General features: G+C 35.6%; 1 protein-coding gene across 14 annotated transcripts in view; it reads left to right on the top strand.

The window, feature by feature from the left end:
* OSBPL8 (oxysterol binding protein like 8) overlaps window positions 1-25478 on the top strand; it is a 150224-nt gene that overhangs the window by 53006 nt on the left and 71740 nt on the right. For 3 of the 14 annotated variants that reach the window (XM_049627424.1, XM_049627425.1, XM_049627423.1), the window contains exons 3-4: window positions 9052-9090; window positions 14999-15035. The exons of 2 other annotated variants lie outside the window; for them this stretch is intronic. In XM_049627424.1, the coding sequence (XP_049483381.1) occupies window positions 9052-9090; window positions 14999-15035 (76 nt within the window). Of the gene's footprint in view, window positions 1-1379; window positions 6867-9051; window positions 9091-14998; window positions 15036-25478 lie in introns of those variants that run through there. 9 more of the 14 variants (XM_049627427.1, XM_049627428.1, XM_049627429.1 and 6 more) reach the window with 5 other exon arrangements.

The following is a 25478-nucleotide window of genomic DNA, read 5'->3' as shown; positions in this document are numbered from 1 at the left end:
TGACTCAGTTATTTATTTTTCTTTCTTTCTTTCTTTCTTTCTTTCTTTCTTTTTTTTTTTTTAACATTTATTCATTTTTGAGAAACAGAGTATGCATGGGGGAGGGGCAGAGAGAGGGAGACACAGAATCCAAAGCAGGCTCTAGGCTCATAGCTGTCAGCACAGAGCCCGATGTGGGGCTCTAACTCACCACAAGATCATGACCTGAGCCAAAGTCAGATGCTTAACAACTGAGCCACCCAGGTGCCCCTCACTTAGTTATTTCTTATTGTATGAATACTTAGATTCTTATTATATCTTCTTTTTTATTTGCTAAATATTCTTGTACTTATTAGAAGCTTGAATAATATGTGAAAATTTTGCAGATATAATGGAACTGTAATAAACTCTAATGGGAGTCAGAGAAAGAGTTATCTTTGAAAAAGAAAAATAAACAGTGATCTACACAGTACATTAGCAGAATTCTAACCCAGCAATCTTTTGTATTTCCTTTATGTTTGGAGAACTTGTCCAAGTATGTTTACATGACTATGAAACTCCTCAAGACCCTTTCAGAAAGTTTGTGATATTAGAATAATTTTTTGAGTAATACAATGGTATTTGATTTTATTTGCCCTTTTTCTCATTCTGTCATGAGTATATGGTGTACTTTTCCAGAGACTATGTGAGGTGATGAGGTCATAATCTGCTGGCTAGTGAAATGGAGTGTGTGCTTGTGTATTCTTAGTCTTCAGGTTTTCTTAGTTTAATTCTTTTCTTAACCAGTTTTTTTAAAATAAACTTTATTTTTTAGAATAGCTTTAGGCATACAGAAAAATTGTAGTCCCTATGTACTTTGTACCCAATTTCCTCTATTATTAACCCATTTATTGTACATTTGATATAATTAATGAATCTAGATTGATACATTATTAATTAAAGTCCATACTTGATTTAGATTTCCTTAGTTTTTTACCTAGTGTCCTTTTCTGTTCCAGGATCCCATCTGGAATAACACATAATATTTAGTAGTCATGTCTGCTCAGGGTCCTCTTGGCTATGATTTCCTTGTTTGTGATGACCTTGACAATTTTCAGGAGTACTGGTATAGATATTTTGCATGGTGTCCTTCAATTGAGATTTGTCTGTTTTTCTCTAATTAAACTGGTCCTGGGGCGCCTGGGTGGCGCAGTCGGTTAAGCGTCCGACTTCAGCCAGGTCACGATCTCGCGGTCCGTGAGTTCGAGCCCCGCGTCAGGCTCTGGGCTGATGGCTCGGAGCCTGGAGCCTGTTTCCGATTCTGTGTCTCCCTCTCTCTCTGCCCCTCCCCCGTTCATGCTCTGTCTCTCTCTGTCCCAAAAATAAATAAAAAAACGTTGAAAAAAAAAAAATAAAAATAAACTGGTCCTTATGGGTTTGGGGGAAGAGACCTCAAAGGTAAAATGCCATTTCATCACATCATTGTCAAGGGTATATACTGTCAACCTGACTTGTCATTTCTGATGTTAGTTTCATCACTTGGCTGAGATGGTGAATTTCTCGTATTAATTTATAATAGGGCAAATATCAGTAGGTATAATCTACATAAACAACAGGTCTTTGGAGTCTTTAGTAATTTCTAGGAGAGTGAAGGGATCTGGAGACCCAAAGGTTTGAGAATTCCTCAATTAAACCTTTAGGAACTAGCACTTTAAAGAAGAATAATTGACTGTTACCTGATAGGAAAAGAGGGATCCAGAAGGTGACGGGGGTTGGGAACAGGGTAGGAAGAAGAAATGATAGGGCCTTCAGGAATGAGGGAGTGGTGACCAAGTTAAACTTTGACTATTTGAAAATTGTACCTAGCATTAAGACATGATCTACATCTTTCTCTTTTTAAGTTTTTATTTATTTAGAGAGGAAGAGAGAGCGCAAGCCTGCTAGTGCATGTGTAGGAGCAGGGGAGGGGCAGAGAGAGAGAGAGAAACTCCAAGCGGGCTCAATGCTCAGTGCAGAGCCTAATGCAGGGCTTGATCTCATGACTGCAAGATCATGACCTGAGCCGGTATCAGGAGTCAACCAACACTCAACCAACTGAGCAACCCAGGTGCCCCTGAGCTGTACCTTTCAAGGAGCTTTTGTTTTGTTGCTGTTTTCATTTTGGCATTTACAGATACATGTGTTTTGTCTTCAGGAGTTTTAATGATTTGTCTGATTCATATCCTCTACAAATAATACTTTATTTCTTTCCAATCTTTATACAGTATGTATGTCTGCGGGTGGGAATTGGAAGAGTGTTTATATACAGTCTTTTAATTTCCAGAAACTCATCCGTTTTGTGTAACTTTCAAAATTATTTAAGATAGACTATTTTGTTACTTTTTAAAATCCATCATGTCCTATGTAGGGGTCTCCTGTTTTAGGAATGTAGCCCTTTTGCTTCTTTTATCTCTCATGTTTTCCATATTTTCTTTTCATTATGCCTTCGTGTTGAATTCCTTCATCACTTTTCCAGCTCGTTTATTGTAGTACATGTTTTGCTGTTCAAACCTGGTATATATTCCATCATAGTATTTTTATACTCAGTATTACTGGCTGTTTTCTCTGTGGATGTATGGTCAGACTTCCTTTTTTCGGTATCCTCTCACATCTTTTTGAGCATATTTATTATGGTTATTTAAAGTTTTTGATGGGCTTGGTTCACTAATTCTCTCTCCTGCTGAGATTCTTTAGTTCTTTTTCATTGCATTTGGACTCCTTAGGATATTATTTTTGTGAGTTTATACTTCCTTGGAAATAATATTCTCTCAGGAATATTAATTGCTTTATCTGATTGATACTGATCTAGATAGAAAGGAAAGAGCCTAGGGACTCTTTTGGTCAATCTAGGAATATATGTCTTAGGATAGAGAATCTCTTGTTAAAATCATTGCTTCATTATTTTTCATTTGCTCCTCCCACCAATATATTCTTTTTCTTAGGGAACTTTTCTGTCCATCTCCTCTGCCTCCCTAGTTGTAATCAATTCATTTGGGGAAAAGGGCAGTGAGAGATAGTGGTCAGCCTTTTTGCCTGCATGTGTTGTTTTGTGCATGCTACAACTCTATAGACATGCACAGTTTAAAAAAAAAGTGTTTGGAACTGTGTTTAATGTCTCTGGTTGGTATTAAATCATGTTCTGCCCTGGTAGTAAAGACAGGGTAGATAATGGTCTGCTTATTACTAGTGAGAGAAAAGTGCACAGGAAGATGACTTCCAACCCTCCCTCCTACTGTCAGACCCCTGGTCTTACCTCCGTCTGTGGTACTGTATTCTCTTTCTAGTCTGAGGTTGCTTCTCATTTATCTACTTTTAAGGATGGGTTCAAGGACCGTATTGGTTATTTCACCGGTAAGTAACTCAGTTCCCATTTGCAAAATAAATTGGTTACTTTCTTTTTGGTTTTGTGTTCTCTGTATGTAGATTGGCTGAGGTGGTGGCTGAATCGGGACCAAAAAATCAAAAGAACAGCAGCACTGTTTAACTTATCTTTCCTATTAAGATCTTTGGCAGTTGTGACATGCCCATAGTTTAAAAAGCAAAAGTAGAATGATTAAGGCAACTAACTCACAAGTAAATAGATTATGTAATTTACCCAATAGGAATCTATTTGTTTTTGGTCTCCTGGGTGGCTCAGTAGGTTCAGCATCTGACTCTTGATTTCAGCTCAGATCATGATTTCATGGTGATGAGATCAAATCTTACATCAGCCGTGCTGACAGCTCTCCCTCTCTCTCTGCCCCTCCCCTGCTCGTCCCCCCCCCAATAAACAAATAAACAAAAAAGAAAGCTATTTATTTTGCTAAACTAGACTTGAGGAGGAAAGCTGGCTTAAAAATTTATAATTTATTCAATATCCGTAAATAATTTAGTCATTCAGTTTTTAAAAGTGTGGTTTGGAGATTTTTCATGAATGTTTTTACTTCCTGTTTCTCCTAAGTTTTTTATAAACAATATAATTAAAGCCACTGCTCTACACTTAGCTCTTAATTAAAAATTATGTCCATTAAGAATCTTACATTTCTTCTTGCTTTTTAGAAAAATAAGCTGAGAGTTCCATCAAACCTCAGATTAGAATGTGAAGGATTAGAATTTTAGCATGTTAGAGACACATGAAGATGAAATTTGATTAAAATTTCAAGAAAATCTCTACCTGTTCAACTGTCTAGGAGAATAGAGCAATTGAAGGATTTTTATCCAGACCTCAGATCACCTTAGTAGGTTTTCATTAACTTAAGACTACTTCAGAAGTCTAATATGGTAAAAACAATAGTGATGGAGCAATGAAGAAAAGGAGAGGGGAAATGAGTGTGTGTGTGTGTGTGTGTGTGTGTGTGTGTGTGTGTGTACCTAAAATTTACTTTTTGGTCAAACACTTACTGGGTTTAGAAAACTAACCTACCTTCACAGAGCACATCTGTGCACAGGGTACCTTGCACTTGGGTAAGATCATAGGCAATATTGTTTGTTGCTTTAGGGGAATTAGTAGAAAATAAAACTATAGGAAATGAATAGCAACTAACATTTGTTAAATTTCTATCATGTGCCAGAAGAGATCGCAAGTTCTTTGAAGGCATACTTATGTAATTTTCTCATAACCCTATAGGGTAGTATTACTACACTCATTTAATATAGGAGAACACAGAGAGATAAGTAAGTTGTTCAGGGTCATACAACTAGTAAGTGGCAGAATTGGGATACATTTTGGCTCCACAGGCCAAGCTTTAATTATTTTCCTATACTACAACTCAACCATGTTAGAATCAGCATATACAAATCCTTGAATACTATTTTTACAGTTTGGAATTTTTCTTTTTTTAAGGTAATGTCAAACCATTGAATTTGGTGTTTTTGAGCTAAGAAACAACCTGTTTAGAGTTGTGACTTGGGAAAATGATCTTGGCAGAATTATGGACTATTGCAGTGGTAACCAGCTGAACATTATAGAGTTATCTCTGGTGTTTTGAAAAATCCCAGTACTCAGTTTGCACCCCTATTTAATTAAATTAAAATCTCAGACGGTGAGATGCAGACATCAGTACTTCTTTAAATTTTTTTAATTTTTTTAATTTATTTTTGAGAGAGAGAGTGTGAGCAGGGGGAGGGGCAAAGAAAGAGAGGGAGACACAGAATCGAATCAGGCTCCAGGCTCTGAGCTGTCAGCACAGAGCCTGATGCGGGGCTTGAACCCATGACCTGTGAGATCATGACCTGAGTCAAAGTCAGATGCTCAACCAACTGAGCCCCCCAGGCACCCCAGACATCAGTACTTTTTTATAGTCTCCTAGGTGATTTCGATGCATGGGCAAAATTGAGAACTATAGAAATAGAGGTAGTTAGCTCAGAGAACAAGTAAGCAAGCAGTTGTATAATCTAGGTTAACCTGTAGGGTAGTAGTAGCTGAATGGGAAATATGTCCCTTTTGGATTTTGCCTTTTTCCCTGGTTCTAGAATTTGCACTTTCCATATTTGGGTTACTTTATTAGTGTGGAGAGAAAAAAAAATTAGTTTTTGCACACTTACTGTGTTATCCTGATCTTGACTTGATGTCTCACATGCTCTCTCATTTAATCTTCTTCATAATACTGTGGGGTAGATATTATTGTTTTTAGAAATGAAGAAACTGAGACTCTGAAGGGGTTAGTAATTTTTCTAAGATCACATAGCTAATCAGTGGGACATATTAGGATTTAAATACAGATACTCTTAATTTTGTTATTGTCATTGAATGAGGCTAATGTTTTTATATTAAAAATTGATCTGTGTCATACCTAGCCTTTTAAAATTTGTATGTGCATTACCTAATGTGTACTTTGAAAAATATCTGATACATGATCTATTTTATTTATTGATTTTTAAATGTTTGTTTTTGAGAATGAGCGTGCACGCCGGGGAGGGTCAGGGAGAGAGAGGAGACAGAGAATCCAAAGCAGGCTCCAAGCTGTCATCCCAAAGCCCAACACGGTACTCAACCTCACTAGAGGTCATAACCTGAGCCAAAAGCTCAGTCACCAACTGAGCCACCCAGGCACCCTGTGATCTATTTTATTTAACTCAAAGCTTTGTTCTCCTGTAACTAATGTTGATTTTTCTGGCTGGGGTGCATATTTTGGCATTTAGGCAGTATATTGTTGCTAAAACATAAAGAACAGTTGCTAACTACATTTTTATGTATGGTAGATATTATGAGTCATGGAGATTGATGTTTCCATAATATTATTATCAGTCTTTCCTGTGGCTTGATACTGAACAGCATGATACCCTAATCAGTGATTTGTTAGAAATAGAACTATAGAAAAAAAAAAGGTATTTGTTATATGGTTCTTATGTCTTAATTCAGATCCTAGTCATGCTTCAGTATAGAATATAGGCTTATGTATCTGTGTAAGGAATTGACCAAAATGAAATTTCAAGTAAAATAAACTCTTACTTCAGACTGAAAATTAAAATTATTTAAATAGGTCATAAGATTAAGTGCCATATACTGAAATATTTATGTATATGAGCTGTCTCCTATAACCAGTTGTCTTATCTAACTTGGCATGATTGTGATGTGTTAACATGGTTTCTTTTGTGCTTTTCAGGTGATTAAGAATGGTTAGGTCAGATATAGAGTATGTTAATGAGGTCAGAGGCCAAGGTCGTGGGTTTCATTCTTTTAATGGGCAGTTCACTTTTTTTTGGTTTTATAACCACAGACTTCACCAAGCAGTCTCACCAGATGCATGACATTAGTTAACAGCTGACACAGTCGATTTTGAACTTCCCTTGTATATGAAGTCCTTGATGAAGGAGGTTGCTTTAATCATAACAAGAGACCACCATTACCAGAAGAAATATAACTTATGCTCCATTACCAAAAATCAGTGGTGAGTCTATAATAGTGTTATTTATGAAGGACAGAATTATTTAAGAAAAAGGATGGGGGAATTCCTAACAAAGGTATTTGGGCTTATGATGGCCAGAGACTAATAGTAGAAGAAAAGAAAATATGAATATGCTCTACATTACAACTAAAAATAATCTTAAGAATTGAGGTAATGAGGTGATTTTCTATGTTGAATTGTTTGTATAACAGAATTTTAGGATTAAGAACAGATCTTATAAGCAAATAAGAAAACTAAATTCAAGATATTTATTCAGATTTACCCAGGGAATCGAGCTAGGCTTAAAACTGAGATTTCAGAATTCAAGTCCATATTAGTTCTTTGTGTATATTAAGCATGCAGAATGTCATAGTTTGGAAAATACAAAGATGTGTAAGACTTTTTTTTTTTTTTTTTTTTTTTTTGCTGTAAGAGAATTTGACTCATAAACAAAGGAACTCAGCAAACCACATACAAGAAATTCTTTGCTAGGGATTAGGGTTACAATAATGACTAAACCTTTTTTTCATTCGTGCATTTATCATTCAGTGTTTGTTGAGTGTCTGCCATGTGCCAGGCTTTGTTCTAGTCTTAAGGGATACAACAGTGACCAAAACAGACTAAGTTCCTACTTCAGTAGAGCTAACATTCCAGTGGAGGAAGACAAAAAAAAAAAAAAAACAAAACAAAAAAACATAAATATATACTGTTATGTGGTGATTGTTGTGATGGTAAGATGGATAGAGAATGGCAGAATAGGGGATGGGTATTGCTGTTTTCTGGGAATATTATGAAAGTCTTCTGATGAAGTTACTTTTGAACAGAGTCCTAAAAGTAGTTTTCTAGGCAATGATAAGAGCCAAGTGTGGAGTTTGCAGGTCTGTTAGGCAGACTATGGTGGTTAGGCTATAAGTGTCGAGGGAGAAAGGTGAGTGAAGTGTCTTTCACCTCCTCAAGTGATCTTGTTGGCAGTGGGGACCATGTTTTTATTGTGTTTTTGAATTCCTGTACCTAGCATAGTAAATGAATGAGGGAGGTAAGACTGAATGCAAGGATATGAGAAAAGGTGATAATTGGTCTGGCTTAGGTAGTAGTATTGATGGGAATTGAAAGAAAAGACTAGATGTGAGGTAGACATTGTCTAGGTAAAAATCATCACAACGTAATGACTTCGTAAGATGGGGGGAAAGAGAATCTCAGATTATTAAAGGGTTTAGGTCTGAGTGAAAGAAAGAGGCTGTCATTGGAAAACTTGGGCAGATTGGCATCAAAGCTGATTTCAGAGGAAAGCTACTGAGTGCTGTTTTTGACCTAAAGATGCTTTCTAAAACAAGCTAAATAATTTCTAAAATTGGCTTACAGAATTTTATTATTTTCAAGTTTATTTATTTTGAGAGAGAGTATGCTTGAACAAGTGGGGAAGTGGCAGAGAGAGAAGGAATCCCAAACAGGCTTAACACTGTCAGTGCAGAGCCTGATGCAGGGCTTAGTGTCACAAACCATGAGATCATGACTTAAGGTGAAATCAAGAGTTGGATGCTTAGCCAAGTGAGCCACCCAGGTGCCCTTGTTTATAGAATTTTAGAACCAGAAGTCAATTTGCAATGTTTGAATATACAGGTAGCAATATTTTGGAGTGAAGATTTGGAAATAGACTAGGTCTGAAGAGGAAACTTGAAAGTTGTCTAAATAAAGGTAATAAATAAGCCTAGAGAATGAATGCAGTCTACTGGAAAAGAGTGGCAGAGAAAAAACAACAAATAGTTGAGGACTGAGCACTGATGATGGCCATTCACTTACCAAATGAGAAAACAAACTAGAGGCAGGAAAATAGGAGAAGGGAAGCCAGAGGAGTAGAGTACTTTAGGAACCACGGGAAGAGAAAGCTCGCATGGGGAAAAGGCTGGTAGAATTATATGCCTACAGGGAGGGCAGAACTGTGAAAAGCTCCAGAACAGACCAGAGAGGACTTCACAGATTGGCAGATTGACTGGAATTTACGGGAGCCTCAGAATTTTTTTTTTTAAAGGATTTAGTTTCCAGTATAAACATATTATTGCACTTTTTTCCTACTTCTTAAAAGATTAATGCACCACTTAATTCATTTGATAAACCATGGGTGCTCTCTAAATTCAGATTCAAGTATATGACATTAAATCACTGCTGAGAAAATTTGTTTTTTTTTTAGATCTTGCCATATTCAGAAGTTGCTGAAGTTCAAGAGACAGTGAGTAATATGTGGTGCTATGTTTGAAATGTTAACATTTTTATATTTTTTCAGGATTTAAAGTTGGATTCTTAAAATATATTTTTCACTGTATTTTATCATAGATGATTATGTCATTATACAAGGTAGCTAATATAAGTTAAAAAGATCAGCTTTAAAATTTTCATTTTTTCCAAAATGTAAATAGGTTTATTTTTTTTTTTACTGTAAAAATAATGCATACAAATGTGGCATGTTTAAACAATACAAAAGAATGTAATAAATAAAATTCTACTTTCTAGAGGCAACTACTTTTAATATTCTGGTGGTCTCTGTAATTTACTAAGTTTATTCATATGTGTATATCTTACATATGTAATTTTATAAAAGCAGAGTCCTACAAACTTTTTTGTAGCCTATTTTTAAAAGTTAATATATAATGAATTGTTCAGTCAGTGAAAAAAAATTTAACGACTACACAGTATTTCATTATGTGAAGGTATTATTGTTTATTTCATAATAGATTACTGTTGGAGATTACTACAAATGTGATAAATACCTATGGATACATCTTTTTGGATATTTCAGATGATCATCTTGGTATACTCTCCTAGAAGTGCATTTGCTGGGTCAAAAGGATGATTAGGTTATTTTAAAATAACTGCTTAGCAGGACAGTTAATATTTTCTATCTAACAGTGATAAGCTCTAGTTCCTAGAAAAGCACTTCTGTAAAATATCTCCTGTAAAACTCAGGGATAAAATGTACACAGTGTGTGTTTTGCTGATGATTGTAGGAATAGGAAAAGTTCTGTTAAGTATAGAGAGATGACTCCTGTCAGAAGAACAAACAAACATCTCTCACTGAAGATTCTTACTCTAAGGGCCAAAGATAACAATAAATACAGTACTTTTGGGATGTGTTATATAATCCTTCCCAGTTGTGGCTCCTGCGAGCCAGCTGCAGCAGGATTGCTTCTCTGAGTACAGCTCGATCAACTTCATTGAGGGAAGAGGCGCTACTTGCTTGAAACTTTATTTTCAAGTTGTATCAATGCTTGATGAGCTGTACTTTGGCTTAAGCTCAGAGGATGACTTAAGTCACATCAATATGTATGCTAAGAGGGAGATGCTATGCTACTGGCAGTGGACTCAAGCTCTAGCTCTTATGGGATTGATTTTGTGTTTTAGGGTGGTCATCTGTCCTGAATTGCTTGGGATTAAGGGGCTTCCCAGGATGAGTGTGTGATTGTGAACTTTTTCTGCCTATTCCTTTACACTTCTGAAAGATGGTGTATGCTAGTTGGTGGCATGGTAAATATTTAGAAGCACATTAAAATAAAATCCCAGTGTTTGCATAATGCTCTTTTCCTGAGATTTGTAGACTAAAACCGGTAGAGATTTAGGTAATGGCTATATTTCATGCTTTTAGTTAAAAGTAGTTGATAGTGTACTCATTAATAATAAATAGAAAAATGCTGGGCATCTTAGTATTATTTTACTATTTTCAATCCATAGTTTCTGCCAAAATAGAGAATCTGTTTATATGATACACAAATTGTTGAAATGACTGTGTGGACATTGTTGAAGGGATAATGATAAATACGATGTTACTCAGTTAGGGGAAATGTTTCCATCATATATTAATGGTCTTTTTTTTTTTTTTTGAACACGGTGAGGAAAAGTTCCTGGATTCTTCCAAGATTCTAGTAGTATTTTGGTTCTCTAACAAAAGCCAAGAAGAGTTGGCTAGCTTTATATTTTTTAAACTATCTTACAAGATACTTATATGGAATGTTTCCACATCAGTAATTTCACACTGTCTTTATTCATGTGTTACACAACATGGGACTGTGCGAATTAGGCCCGTGTCCTAAAAGCAGTAAAAATAAGTGTAGTGTGCAATTTAGCCTTGCACACAGGACCAGTGATGTAAGTTACATGGTAAAATTAATATGTAATCTTCAATTACTTAAATCACTTTTCCTATTGGCATCACTTACAGGCAATTCTGGGAAGATAATTTCACTTGTATCCCAGTTTAATGCTTTTGTATCCACAATCTTCTGGGGAAGGTTTCTGAAGTCTTGCTTATTTTTTTTTATTGTTTTTCCACTTTTGTTTGGAGTGTTTCAGCTTAATTCTTAGTTCCGTTGTTCCATTATAATGTATGTTTTCTAGTGCCTGCCTGTTCTTTTATTCTGTGGCATTTTTCAGTCTTCTGTGAATAGCCATTCAGGTCATATACCCTAACTTCATACATATCATAATTTACACTGTTTCTTACAAACCTGAACCTTTCCCTGTACAGGTCTGTGCGTCCAACTCCCCGTTTGACATTTCAACTTGAATGTCTAACAAACACTTCAAACTTAACCTGTCCCAAACTTAGCACTTACATTTCTTTCTGTAAACTAGTCCTTCTCACTGTCCTTTCCGTCTCCGACAGTGACAGTTCCATCCTTCCAGGTGCTCAGACCCCAACATTTGACACCATTTTGATTCCTCCAGGGTTTTTGTTTGTTTGTTTTGTTTTGTTTTTTAATTTCATACTTGCTCTGTTTGGAAATCCTGTTGACTTTTCAAAATGTATTCAGAACTCAACTACTTCTTCTCACCCTCACTGCTACTTCCTTGGTCCAAGTCTCCTTCATCTCTTCCGTAGATTATTATGGTAACTCCTAATTGATTGTACCCTTGTTCCTCTAGTCTATTCTTAACATTACAGCTGGAACAATCCTGTTAAAGCATATTCAAATTATGTCACTCCTTTTCTCAGAAATCCAGTGGCTCCCCATCTCATTCAGAAAAAAAGCCAAAGTCCTGACTGGGTCCTACGCAGTCTAGCACTCATTTACTTCTTTGACTTTATTTCCTGCTTCTCTCGTACTTCTAGTCCAGCCTCTCTGGCCTTTTTACTCTTCTCCAAGCCCTTCAGACTTGCTCTCATCCCAATCCTCCATTCTATACTTGTTCTTCTCTCTGCCTGGAATACTCTTCTATGTCCTTATGCTGAACTCCCTCATTTTACTCAGTTCGGTAGTGAAGATTTCTTAGGTCAACCTATCTTCAATTATGACCCCCCCCCCCTCCTTAATATTTTATGTGTCCTCATTTTCTGCTTTTTTCCTTAGCATTTTTACTATATACTATGTAACAAATTTTTAATTGTTACTATGTTGTTACTCATATCTTCCACTAGAACATAACTACCCCAAAGGGCAAATTTTTGTCTTTTTTGTTCACTGTATCCTTTGGTGCCTAAAATGATTACTGTCTATATGATACCTATCATATCACAAGTATTTGAATGGATGGCTCAATAATAGGAATAGACCGTGTTTATTTTGATTATTCTCCAGTGTCTCAATATGAAAAAAAATTAGAATCAGATTTACATGACCCAAACATGCTTGAAGGTATAATGTTGAAAGCATAATCTGAAACAAATATTCAGAAGTTGCTGTATATGCTAGGGATTATTTTCTGGGAGCAAACAGGCAAGGAGTACAGCTACAAAGAAGTTGACGTAATGCTGTTACTTAACAAAATTTGAGAATATGTACAATAAAAGTGAACTTAATCACTTACCCTAAATAGAAGACCAACTAAAAAACCTTCAAAAATGACTGGCCTTGTGAAATTAAATACTCCAAACTTTGCATATGTGGTTAGAATCATTGCTTTCCTTTAAGAAATTTAGATTTACTGGTAAATTCAGGGAAAGTAGTAATTATTCATATCAATAGAGAAAGATATTTTTAGAGGATGTCTATGAAATATTTGTCAAGCTTACCATGGTTATCTCTGTCAGTTTTCTAACTTCTTTCAGTTTTCCAATATCATAGTAGTTATTTATTGCTGCATAACAAATATTCCAAAATTTAAGTGGTATAAAACAATAAACATTTATTATTTTACAGTTTCTGTGGGTCAGGAATCTAAGAGCAGTTTACTAGGTGTCTCTAGCTCAAAAATCTCTTCTATGGTTGCGGTCAAGCTACTGGGGAGTGTGGCTGCTGCAGTCTCATCTGAAAGCTTGACTGGGTGTAAGGGAGGGAGGAAAGGTCAAGGCAGGAGATTCATTTACAAACTCACTGGTTGTTGACAGACATCATTCCTTCACCTCATGGGCTTCCCTGCAAGGCTGCCTGATGACTCGGCAGCTGGCTTTCCCCAGGGTGATCTATCTGAGAGAGAGTAACAGACTATAAACAAGATGGAGGTCATAGTCTTTTTACCGTCTAATCTTGAAAGTGACATCCATTCAATTCTGCCATATTCTGTTCATTAGAAGTGACTCAGTAAGTCCAGAAACACTCAAAGAGAGGGGATTATGCACCAAGATATGGGGATCACTGGAGCCTTTGCAGAGATTGCCTACCACAAATACTTTAATCTTTTTCCACATGCTTGAGAGTTGTGGTAACATGGTCATCAGTAATAAGGATTTGAGCACAATTAGTTTGTTGTCATTCCAGTTGTATTTTTTTTAGTTTATCTGTGAAGCTGAAACCAGTCTATAGAAGAATAGGAAACTACAGAAAATGACTAGAGCAAATGCATTTAAAGGAATTAGAACATGGTTTAAAGCACTGTGAAATAACCATCACCATAGGGAAGCAACAGGGCCAAGAGTTTTTTCCTAGGAGGCAGAGTGAACAACTGCTACCTTTCTTTTTGGTCACAGATAATTTTGTTTCATTCCCTTCAAATAAGAGCAAGCAATAATATAATCAGTGGGCATTTTTTATTTTTGTTGTTACTTTAGGTTTGATGTTACTGTACTTGGTATTTGAGCTGAAGTAAAGCTGAAGACTTTCTTTTATTTTTTCAAGTTTATATTTATTTTTGAAAGAGACAGAGACAGTGCATGAGCAGGGCAGAGAATGAGGGAGAGAGAGAAACCCAAGCAGGCTCCGCAATGTCAGCGCAGAGCCTGATGTGGGGCTCCATCTCACAAACTGCGAGATCATGACCTGAGCCAATTATCAAGAGTCAGACTGACTTAACTGACTGAACACCCAGGCACCCCAAAGCTGAAGACTCTGTTTCTGCCAAGGGAGACCAAAACACTTGTCCCTAAGCAACATTTAGCATAATGTTGTATGTTAAGACAGTTTCCAGACAAAAGGTCACCAGTCTTTCCCAGTTTCTTTTAGGTGATTGCATGTTATTCACTTAAGAATTGGGTCTTCTTCCTTCTTAAAGCCCAGTAGCTCCAGGTGCTTTACTTCATATTTAGTGGGTCCCAAGAAAATTTTGTCTGACAATAAAATTGTATCATTCTAATCAATATTCCTCTTCGGTTTTTTTTTTCTTCTTTTTTTTGGTATTTGAGAAAAAATTTACTTTGTTGATGTCTTTGTAAAAGCTCTTTGCACAACGCTTGGCATATAATAAGCACTTAGTAAATGTTCCTTTCTTTTTATGTAAGAAACAGACTGAATTTCTATGTAGTGTTAAGTGCTCTCATGGCATGCAGAACTAATATTTAATAGTGCATGGGTGTTACAGATTTTTTAAACCACTTACATTTAAAGAATGAATAACTTTGGGCTGTTCTTTACATTTCTGAATACTTTTACCACTCCTAACCCATATCATGAGTTAAAATTTGAAAGTAATTTTTGACTTGAATAATTTTCAAAACAAAGTACTTGGTTGATTTTGGTTTTGCCTTTCCATCTTTATTTTCCAAAATTTAAACAAATATTTTATAATGCTTAAGCCAAGATCTTTTTATGTGTGGCAGAGGAAATTCCTTGTGAATTATGATTATTAGGATTGATTTGCATGTGCTTTCTACTTATAAACTAATGCTTATTTTCCTTGTCCTTTTGTTTCACTGCTGCTTCAATCCTGATGCATTTTGCTTCTTCCTGGTTTGGATTATATTTGTTTGCTGCTCAATTACCCTGCATTAAAAGCTTCTTGGTGATAGCAAAGATGTCCTTGGGCCATCAAGTAAGTAGCCAAAGTTTGAATGGCATATTTGGAGACAGAATGTTTTGATGTGTACTTATAAAAGGCACACAGTATTTCTCTTATTAAGTCTTCTACTTTTCTTCCCAAGCACTGAAATGCAAAGAATATAAATGGTGATTCAGTGCCCATCTGTTGTCAGTGCCCATATGAGATTGATAATGTTTGTGTATTTGCTTCTTGATTGTCTAAAGATGGATTATATACTTAGCTAAATTATCTAATTCATAATTTTAGACCTCATCTTCAGGCGTGGTGGGAGGGGTTAAAAAGAAAAAGACCTCTTCATAGTTTTCCTTTCTATAGTCATCATAAAGCATAGATCAGACTTCTTTGAGACTGGACATGATAAAAGAAATTCACTTTCATGTGAAAATGAGAAATATTGTTTTATTTTGTCACAATCTTTACATAATAGATAATTTGGTAATGAAACACATTTATTTTTACTCTGGGATTTTATAAGTTAAGCGTGTTTCATCTTAGTGATTTAAAAGATGTACCCATTAAATTTATGTCTGAAAAAAAATTTTTTTTGACCAGACACTGTGCTAGCTTTGGGGAATATATGATGAATAAAATATGCACCCTGCCTGTACCCTTACATTATAGTCTAGCAGGGGGGTTACACCCATGAATAGATAATTTTAGAGCATTGTGACAGGGTCAACTTTTTTTTTTTTAAATCATAGTATTACTGAGGTAAAAGAAACCTAAAATATCATCTTTTTTTCTAATATAATTTATTGTCAAGTTAGAGTGTATTGTCGACATAGAGTGTATACAGTGTGCTCTTGGCTTTGGGAGTAGATTCCCATGCTTAATCACTTACATACAACATCCAGTGCTCATCCCAACAAGTGCCCTCCTCAGTGCCCATCACCATTTTCCCCTCTCCCTCCCTCAGTTTTTTCTCTGTATTTAAGAGTTTCTTATGGTTTGCCTCCCTCTCTGTTTGAAACTATTTTTTCCACTTCCCTTCAAGCATTAATTTTCTAGACAAAGAGCCTGAAGCTAAGAACTTACATGACCAAAAAGAGTTAGAAATGGGTACTATGCCACTGTGTCTTCAGCAAGATTCTTTTGAGTTCAAAAATCCTAATGAAACCATCAGTTTGCTAAATTCAAATCTGACCAAATAATTAAAATATTACTGTCATAAATCAGACAAAAATTAAACTTTATTGAAGCGTAATGTAGAAATTATATTGATTTAGGAAGTTTTAGTATTTCTTCTTAAACCGTTATCTGACCACAGTAAGTCAGCTCAATGCTTTGGGGCTCATTTTTTTCCCATTGACTAAACAAGGTGAAATAGCAAGCTTTCTTCTAGTTGTAAAATTCTTTGGTATGGGTTGGTTGCTATTTGTCTCTAATATTGATTATAGTATATAATGTAATTTTTTTTCTAAAAAGAGGTGATTTAAAGTAATATGCTAAAATTCCTTTTTAAAATTCTTAATTTTAACAATTCATAGTATTTTAAATATATTTTTTATTACACAACCAGCATTATTAGAATAGTAGAATGGTTTTTTTTTTTTTTGAGAGAGCACATGAGTGGGAGAGAGAGAGAGAGAGAGAGAGAGAGAGAGAGAGAGAGAATATCTTAAGCAGGCTCCACCCTCAGTCCAGAGCCCGACACAGAGCTTGATCCCACAAACCTGGGATCATAACCTGAGCCAAAACCAAGAGTTGGATGTTCAATCGACTGAGCCACCCAGGCACCCCTAGAATAGTAGAAATTTTAAAGGTTGAAAAAAGTATACAAATATGAAAACATTTTTATGTTTTCTTGTCAGCCTTGCTTGTGATACCTGGCAGATATTTTCAATGGATTTTCAATTCCTTTAGTTACCTTATGTATTTAGATGTTGGCTCAGGTGAACTGATTGACAATGATGAACTGACCAGTAGAATTGCATTTTTTTAAAGATAATTTTTATTTATTCATTAATTCATTCACATAATGCACACGAGTTGGGGAGAGAGAGAATCTTAAGTGGGCTTCATGCTCAGTACAGAGCCTAACATGGGGCTCAATCCCACCACCCTGGGATTATGATCTGAACTGAAATCAAGAGATGGTTGCTTAACTGACTGAATCACTCAGGTGCCCTACTGTTGCATTTTTTTTTTTTAATTTTTTTTTTCAACGTTTTTTATTTATTTTTGGGACAGAGAGAGACAGAGCATGAACAGGGGAGGGGCAGAGAGAGAGGGAGACACAGAATCGGAAACAGGCTCCAGGCTCCGAGCCATCAGCCCAGAGCCGGACGCGGGGCTCGAACTCACGGACCGCGAGATCGTGACCTGGCTGAAGTCGGACGCTTAACCGACTGCGCCACCCCGGCGCCCCCCTACTGTTGCATTTTTAATACCAACTACAGTTATCCTATTTTAGGAATTGGATTTTATAATAGGTTTTTAATTTCTGCTTGGACTAGAGAAAATTTATTGTGATTATACATTTTCTGGATACACAAATGAAATATACAATATATATTAGAGGTGAGTTTATATCGTATTCTGCCAACTCTTAAAAAGCTGAGGATATATAATTACTTACTAGTGATCATGTATCTTTTAGAGTGAAAAGTAATTTCATTAATATTAGGATTTGTACTGAATGAAAAAGCTATAACGATATATACAAACATACTTAAATTCTTTAAGTATTTGAGAAAATGTACATCATCTGTAAAGGGGAATATTAGGATTTACGTAGAAATTATTTATGACTTTAAAATAATTACTTAACTTGATTTTAGCTTCCTTAGATTAAGGACCAATACCAGGCTATGAAGCTTGGAAAATTCTTCAGATTTTATATTGATGTATTGAATTCAGAAAGTAAAGATAGTAGTTATAGAATCATATCCTCCTTAGAAGTTGCAGTTGGTAAGTTAATTATATTACTATTAATTATTCCAGCGTGGTTAGTTTCTACAGTAGTTAAGATAGTAATGTAATATGAATAGCAAAATAGGTTACTTTATTTCTACTACAAAGTAGAACCAGGAGAGGGCACTGCTATGCTGTCTTTAGTAGATGAGGCGGTTGTAGTGTCAGAAACTGTATTGGAATCATGCAGTGATTCATTTATCAAAATCTGTCCAGTGATTTGGCAAGTATTTATTGTCAGTTTTATGCCAAAGGGTACAAATCAAAACCGTGAGTTCCCTACTTGAGCTTACATTCAAATAGTCTAAGATTGTACAAATGATGTAGGACATCAAAATGATTTTTCTATTCTGCAAATCCACTTGTCTGTATAGTTGTTAATACTTGTGAATGGGGCAAGAGAGAACAAGTAGGAAACAATTGTTTTTCTAAGTACTTTTATAAACCCTCCCACTTCAAGGTTCTCAAAATCATAAATAGTAATACCTCAACTGGTAAGGAGTTAGAGGTGAATACAACTAAATTTACAATTCTCAAGACTATTTCCTTTTTTATATAGTGAAGTTACTTAAGATACAGATACCTATATCTTACTGATGGAATCCTGAAACATACTTTAATTCTATTAGTTGTTCTTCTCATAATGTATTTTAAATTAGCCTAAAAAGTATTGTCTGATACTACAAATGAATCTATGTAGCATACGTAGATTATAAAGCATAATCATCCAATATGTGTTGAACCTACTACTCAACTTAAGAACCTGAGTCTTAAAAATCCCTCATGTTCAACTATGTACTTCTCTCGTCCATCCCTGTGCCTGCCCCCAAGAGGTGATGACTAGTTTCTATTTTTCATCATTCTTTGCTTTTTTAAAAAGTGTATTTTTTGTTATTTTGGGGTGTTTTTTGTTTGTTTGTGGTTGTTTTTGTTTGTTTGTTTTTTAGAGAGAGTACACGAGTAGGGGAGAGGGGCAGAGGGAGAGAGAGAGAGAGAAAAGAAAAGAATCTTAAGCAGGCTCTATGCCCAGCCAAAGCTTGACACGGGGCTCCGTCCCACCACCCTGGGATCATGACCTGAGCCAAAAACAAGAGTCAGACTGCTCAACCAACTGAGATGCCAGGCACTTTTTTTTTTTTTTTTCAATATGTGAAATTTATTGTCAGATTGGTTTCCATACAACACCCAGTGCTCATCCCAAAAGGTGCCCTCCTCAATACCCATCACCCACCCTCCCCTCCCTCCCACCCCCCATCAACCCTCAGTTTGTTCTCAGTTTTTAACAGTCTGTTATGCTTTGGCTCTCTCCCACTCTAACCTCTTTTTTTTTTTTTTTTCTTCCTTCCCCTCCCCCATGGGTTTCTGTTAAGTTTCTCAGGATCCACATAAGAGCGAGAACATATGGTATCTGTCTTTCTCTGTATGGCTTATTTCACTTAGCATCACACTCTCCAGTTCCATCCATGTCGCTACAAAGGGCCATATTTCATTCTTTCTCATTGCCACGTAGTACTCCATTGTGTATATAAACCACAATTTCTTTATGCATTCATCAGTTGATGGACATTTAGGCTCTTTCCATAATTTGGCTATTGTTGAGAGTGCTGCTATAAACATTGGGGTACAAGTGCCCCTATGCATCAGTACTCCTGTATCTCTTGGGTAAATTCCTAGCAGCAGGCACTTATTTTTAAATTCTGTATATGTCACTAAGTTTTGCTGGTATTTAATTTAATGAGAGTGCTGTATGTCATTTTCTAGGATTTTTTTTTTTTTTGTAGTTAATATTTTATGTTCCAGATTCAGCCATGTTTTGGAGTATAGATATAGAACATTCCTTTTCAGTGCTATATGCTATTCCATTAAATGCATATACCACAGTATACAAAGCCATTTATTTTCAGTTGGTGAATATTTTTTTTTTTAACGTTTATTTATTTTTGAGACAGAGAGAGACAGAGCATGAACGGGGGAGGGTCAGAGAGAGGGAGACACAGAATCTGAAATGGGCTCCAGGCTCTGAGCTGTTAGCACAGAGCCCGACGCGGGGCTCGCACTCATGGACCGCGAGATCATGACCTGAGCCAAAGTTGGCCGCTTAACTGACTGAGCCACCCAGTCGCCCCTCAGTTGGTGAATTTTGAAATGGTTTTGATTTTTACTCTGAACATTCTTATTGTCTCTTGGTAAACACATATAAGAGTATTATTTCTAGGTATAAAGCTAAAAGTGGGATTGTTGGATCCCTATGGTATGCTGGTGTTCAGTTTTATAAGGTAGTTCTAAATTTCTTTTCCAAAGTGCTTAAATCAGTTTATTCTCAAGCAGCAGTGCTTAAATGTCTCATTGATTCTCATCCTTATCAGCACTTAGTATTATCAGACTTACTAATTTTTGTCAGTTTTACTGAGTGTAAAATATTTATTTCATTGGGATCTTAATTTGTATTTTCCTGGTTACCAAGAGGATAAACATCTTTTTTGTATATTTTTTGGCCATTTGCATTTTTTCTTCCATGAATTCACTGTTCAGGTCCCTGCCCCATTTTTCTTTTTCTTTAATTAAAAAAATTTTTTTTTATTGAGACACAATTGACATACAAATTTATGTTAGTTTCAGGTATGCAGTGATGATTCAATATTTGTATATATTACAAAATGATCACCACAGTAAGTCTAATTAATATCCATCATCACACATAGTTACAGAATTTTTTTTATGATGAGGACTTTTCAAGATTTATTCTCTTAGCAACTTTCAAATATGCAGTATAGTATTATTAATCATCATTCTGTACATTGCATTAATATGACTTATTTATCTATAATTGAAAGTTTGTAACCTTTGATTCCCTTCACCCATTTTTCCCACTCACTACCGCCCTGCTTCTGGCAACCACCAGTCTGTGTGTCTATGAACTTGGTTTTTCAACTTGGATAATACAGTATTTGACGTTCTCTGTCTGACTTATTTCACTCACCATAATGCCCTCAAGGTCCATCCATGTCATAAATGGCAAAAATTTCATTCTTTTTTTATGGTTGAGTATTCCATTCATTTGTCAATCGACACTTAGGTTGTTTCCATGTCTTGGCTGCTGTAAGTAATTCTATGGTGAACATAGGGGTGCGTATATCTTTCCAGATTTGTGTTTTCATTTTCTTCAGGAAAATACACAGAACTGGAATTGCTGGATCCTATGGTTGTTTCTTTTAACTTTTTGAGGACTCTCCATACTGTTTTCCACAGTGGTGAATTGGCTACACCAAGTTACATTCCTGCTGACTGTGCACAGGGAGTCATGTTTCTCCATATCCTTGCCAACGCTTGTTATTTCCTTTCTTTTTGATAATAGCCATTCTAACAGGTGTGAGGGGATAATAGCTTATTGTGGTTTTGATTTCCATTTCCCTGATGATTAGTGATGTTTAGCATCTTTCCATATACCTGTTGGCCATTTTGTCTTTGGAAAAGTGTTTATTCAGATCTTCTGCCCATTTTTAAGTCAAATTGCTTATTTTTTTTGCTGTTGAGTTATATGAGCTCTTAGTGTATTTTGGACATGAACCCCTTATCAGATATATGACTTGCAAATATTTTCTCCCATTCAGGAGGTTGTCTTTTCCTTTTGTTGATGGTTTCCTGTGTGGTGCAGAAGCTTTTTAGTTTGATATGTAGTCCTACTTGTTTATTTTTGCTTTTGTTGCCTCTGCTTTTGGTGTCAGGTCCAGAAAACCATCACCAAGTCTGATGCTTACTGCCTATGTTTTCTTTTTGGAGTTTTAGGGTTTTAGGTCTTATATTCAAGTCTTTGATTAATTTTGAGTTAATTTTTATATATGATGTAAGATAGTGGTTCAGTTTCTTTCTTTTGCATATGGATGTCCAGTTTTCCCAGCACCATTGATTGAAGAGACTGCCATTTTCTTGTATATTCTTGACTTTTTTGTCCCAAATTAATATGACCATATATGCACAGGTGTACTTATGGGCCCTCTGTTCAGTTTTATTAATTTACGTGTGTTCACCATGCTGTTTTGATTGTTGTAGCTCTGTTTTATAGTTTGAAACCAGGAAACATGATGCCTTCAGCTTTGTTCTTCTTTTTCAAGATTATTTTGGTTATCCAGAGTCTTTTGTGGTTTCACACAAATTTTAGAAATTTTTGTTCTAATTCTGTGAAAAATGCCATTGGAATTTTCATAGGGGCTGCATCGAATCTGTAGGTTGCTTTAGGTGGTATGGACATTTTAACAGTATTAATTATTCCAATCCATGAGAATGGACTGTCTTTCCATTTATTTGTGTTTTCAGTTTCTTTTATCACTGTCTTATAGTTTTCATTGTACATGTCTTTCACCTCTTGATTAAATGTATTCCTAGGTATTTTATTCTTTTTGATGTATCCCTACATTTCTTTACTGTGTTGTTGGTCTTTTTCTAATTGATTTATAGGCTTGTTATCTTTCTTAACATATTCTGGATACCAACCCTTTGTTAATTATATATGTTGCAAATATCCTGTTTTTCTTTCTAACTTTTTATGGTACCTTTTGATTAAAATCTTAATTTTAATATAGTGGAATTTATCAGTTCTTTATTTTTGGTTAGTGCTTTGTTGTGTCTTTTTAGAGGAATCATTCCCTATCCCAAGTTTATAAAGATTTTTTTTTTTTTTGCTCTTTTTTTTTTTTATTTTTTTTTTATTTTTTAATATATGAAATTTACTGTCAAATTGGTTTCCATACAACACCCAGTGCTCATCCCAAAAGGTGCCCTCCTCAATACCCATCACCCACCCTGCCCTCCCTCCCACCCTGCCCTCCCTCCCACCCCCCATCAACCCTCAATTTGTTCTCAGTTTTTAACAGTCTCTTATGCTTTGGCTCTCTCCCACTCTAACCTCTTTTTTTTTTTTTTTTTTTTTTTCCTTCCCCCCCCCCATGGGTTTCTGTTATGTTTCTCAGGATCCACATAAGAGTGAAACCATATGGTATCTGTCTTTCTCTGTATGGCTTATTTCACTTAGCATCACACTCTCCAGTTCCATCCATGTTGCTACAAAAGGCCATATTTCATTTTTTCTCATTGCCACGTAGTATTCCATTGTGTATATAAACCACAATTTCTTTATATAAAGATATTTTTTTTATATTTTCTTCTAAAAGGTTTTAAGTTTTGCTTTTTACAGTGATGTCTTTAATTTTCCTAAGACTGTTCTTTGTGCATGGTATGAGGGTAGGGACCTGATTTTCCAATACTTAATTTTCCTAGTATCATTAATGAAGGTAGTCCCTACTTCTGTTGTATATCTAGGCTCAGCGTATGCATGGGTTTGATTATGAGATCTCTCTGTTTTGTTCTTTAGGTCAATTTGTCTCTTCCTACATCTATACCATACATCTTTAATTTTAATAGTAATTTTTAGGAATTAAGTGGATCTTGGATTTAGTAACCAAAGGAGCTGCCATTTACTTTATGATAATAAAGTTTGATAAAGGTATAAAATTTGTTGATTGGTTCGTTCAGCAAGACTCTATTGAACACCTTCATTATGTCAGAACCATACCAGGACTTGAGGATTTATGGAAATATAAGGCAGATAAAACTCCTTTCTCTTATGGAACTTAATGGTCTCCTGTAGAAGGCAGACAATAAACAAATGATATAATTTCAGATAGTGATAAGAGCAACAGTGAAAATCATGTATGATAAAGTGATAGAGTATAATCGTGGCAGAGTGCACACTAACCAAAATAATAAAAGAATTGATAAATTTCATAGGCATGATGAAGAGCTTTGTTGAAGATAGGCCATTAGAGCACAGACAACATGTAGAGAGGGGTCAATAATGTGAACCTCTGCAGTAGGAGTTTTCCAGGTTGAGAGAACAAGAGATAGAAAGACCCAGACACTGGAGCAAAATGGCATGTTTTAAGGAATACCACGAAGGCCATTCTAGCTGGAGCCAAGTAGCCAAGTGACTAAGGAGAGTAGTAGAGAATGAGATTGTAAAGGTAAGCAGAGGCCAGACACTTTTCAGTTTGTATGCCATGGGATTCAAGTATAATGGAAAGCATTGGGGATATTTCTGTGTGGTGCAGATCTGATTCATGATTTACAAAGATTATTCAGGTTTCTGTGTAGAGAATGAATTCTAAACAAGCAAAGAGCAAGACAGTAAGTCTGGAGACTAGGTAAAAATCTGTTGCTGTGATCCAGTGGACAGGTAATGTTGGCTTAGAATAAGGTGATAATTGTAGAAGTGGGAAGAAGTAAAAAGATTCAAGATAAATTCTGAAGGTAATCTATAAAGATCTCACAAATAAATCAGGTGTGAAGTGTTTAAGAAAGAGAAAAATAAAAGAATATATCTAAAGTTTTTAGCCTGAGAAAGTGGTGGAGGAGAATAGTGTGTGGTAGGTTTGGAGGATAAACAGAATCAAGAATTATGCTCTGGATAAATTTGAGATGCCTGTTAAAAAGTAGAGGCTAGTATAAGGCAGGCAATTGGATGTGTGAGTTTAGTTCAGGAAGAGATAAATTCAGGAGTCCTCAGTGTATAGATTCTTTTTTTTATGGACTTGATGGGAACATAGACTTTTTATATCTTTACTTGGATGTTAAGTGAAAGGTTTTTGTGTTTTGGGTTTTTTTGTTTTGTTTTGTTTTAGTTTTTACATTGAAATGTACAGAGCTAAAATATAGATCTTGAAAACTTGAGCACAATAGAAAACAATTTAATTTAAAGGAGTTGATTTAAAAGGTACAGTGATAAAAATGTGAACATGATGTTCTGGTTAAGTTACAAATTAAATCTGTAGTGAAGACAGAATCATTCTTTCTCAAGATAAAGCTAAGCTTTTGTAGGCAAAAAGCACAGAAACATAAAATGAATGGACATGGAGATGGCTAGGGCACTGTGGATTTCATCACAATTTGCCCTATTCCTTCATTTGAGTATTTTTCTCTTTTCTGCCCTCCCTGCAAGTGGGTATTGCTCTTCTTCATTACCAAATGGGTGAATAACGACTTTAAACACTATTTAAATTGATTATTGGGGAAACAAGCTTTTAAGAGATTAGACTTTGGAACCAAATGCTCCTGAGTTAGACATCTTACCTCTATTACTGAGTCTTAGGTAAAGCAGTCTCTGAATGAACCTCAAGTTTTCCTATTTCTAAAACAAGAATCATACCTATTTTTCATGAAAATTAGAAATTAGAGTAGAAATTCTAGTGAATATGAATATTTTATATTGCTACTAATTTGTATTTTTTCTGATTACTAATGAAGGTTGAGTATTTCATATGTTTAGTGACCGTTTGTATTTCTTTTTAAAAAAAATTGTTTTTAACGTTTGTTTATTTTTGAGAGGGACAGAGTGTGGGGGTGGGGGGGAGAGGCAGAGAGAGACAGACAGACAGACAGACAGACAGACAGAATCTGAAGCAGGCTCCAGGCTCTGAGCTGTCAGCACAGAGCCCAGTGTGGGGCTCAAACTCCCGAACTGTGAAATCA

This window comes from Panthera uncia, chromosome B4 (genome assembly GCF_023721935.1).
Source record: "Panthera uncia isolate 11264 chromosome B4, Puncia_PCG_1.0, whole genome shotgun sequence".
Classification (NCBI taxonomy): domain Eukaryota; kingdom Metazoa; phylum Chordata; class Mammalia; order Carnivora; family Felidae; genus Panthera; species Panthera uncia.
The sequence above is the reverse complement of the archived record's forward strand: the minus strand, read 5'-3'. Positions and strand labels throughout refer to the sequence as shown.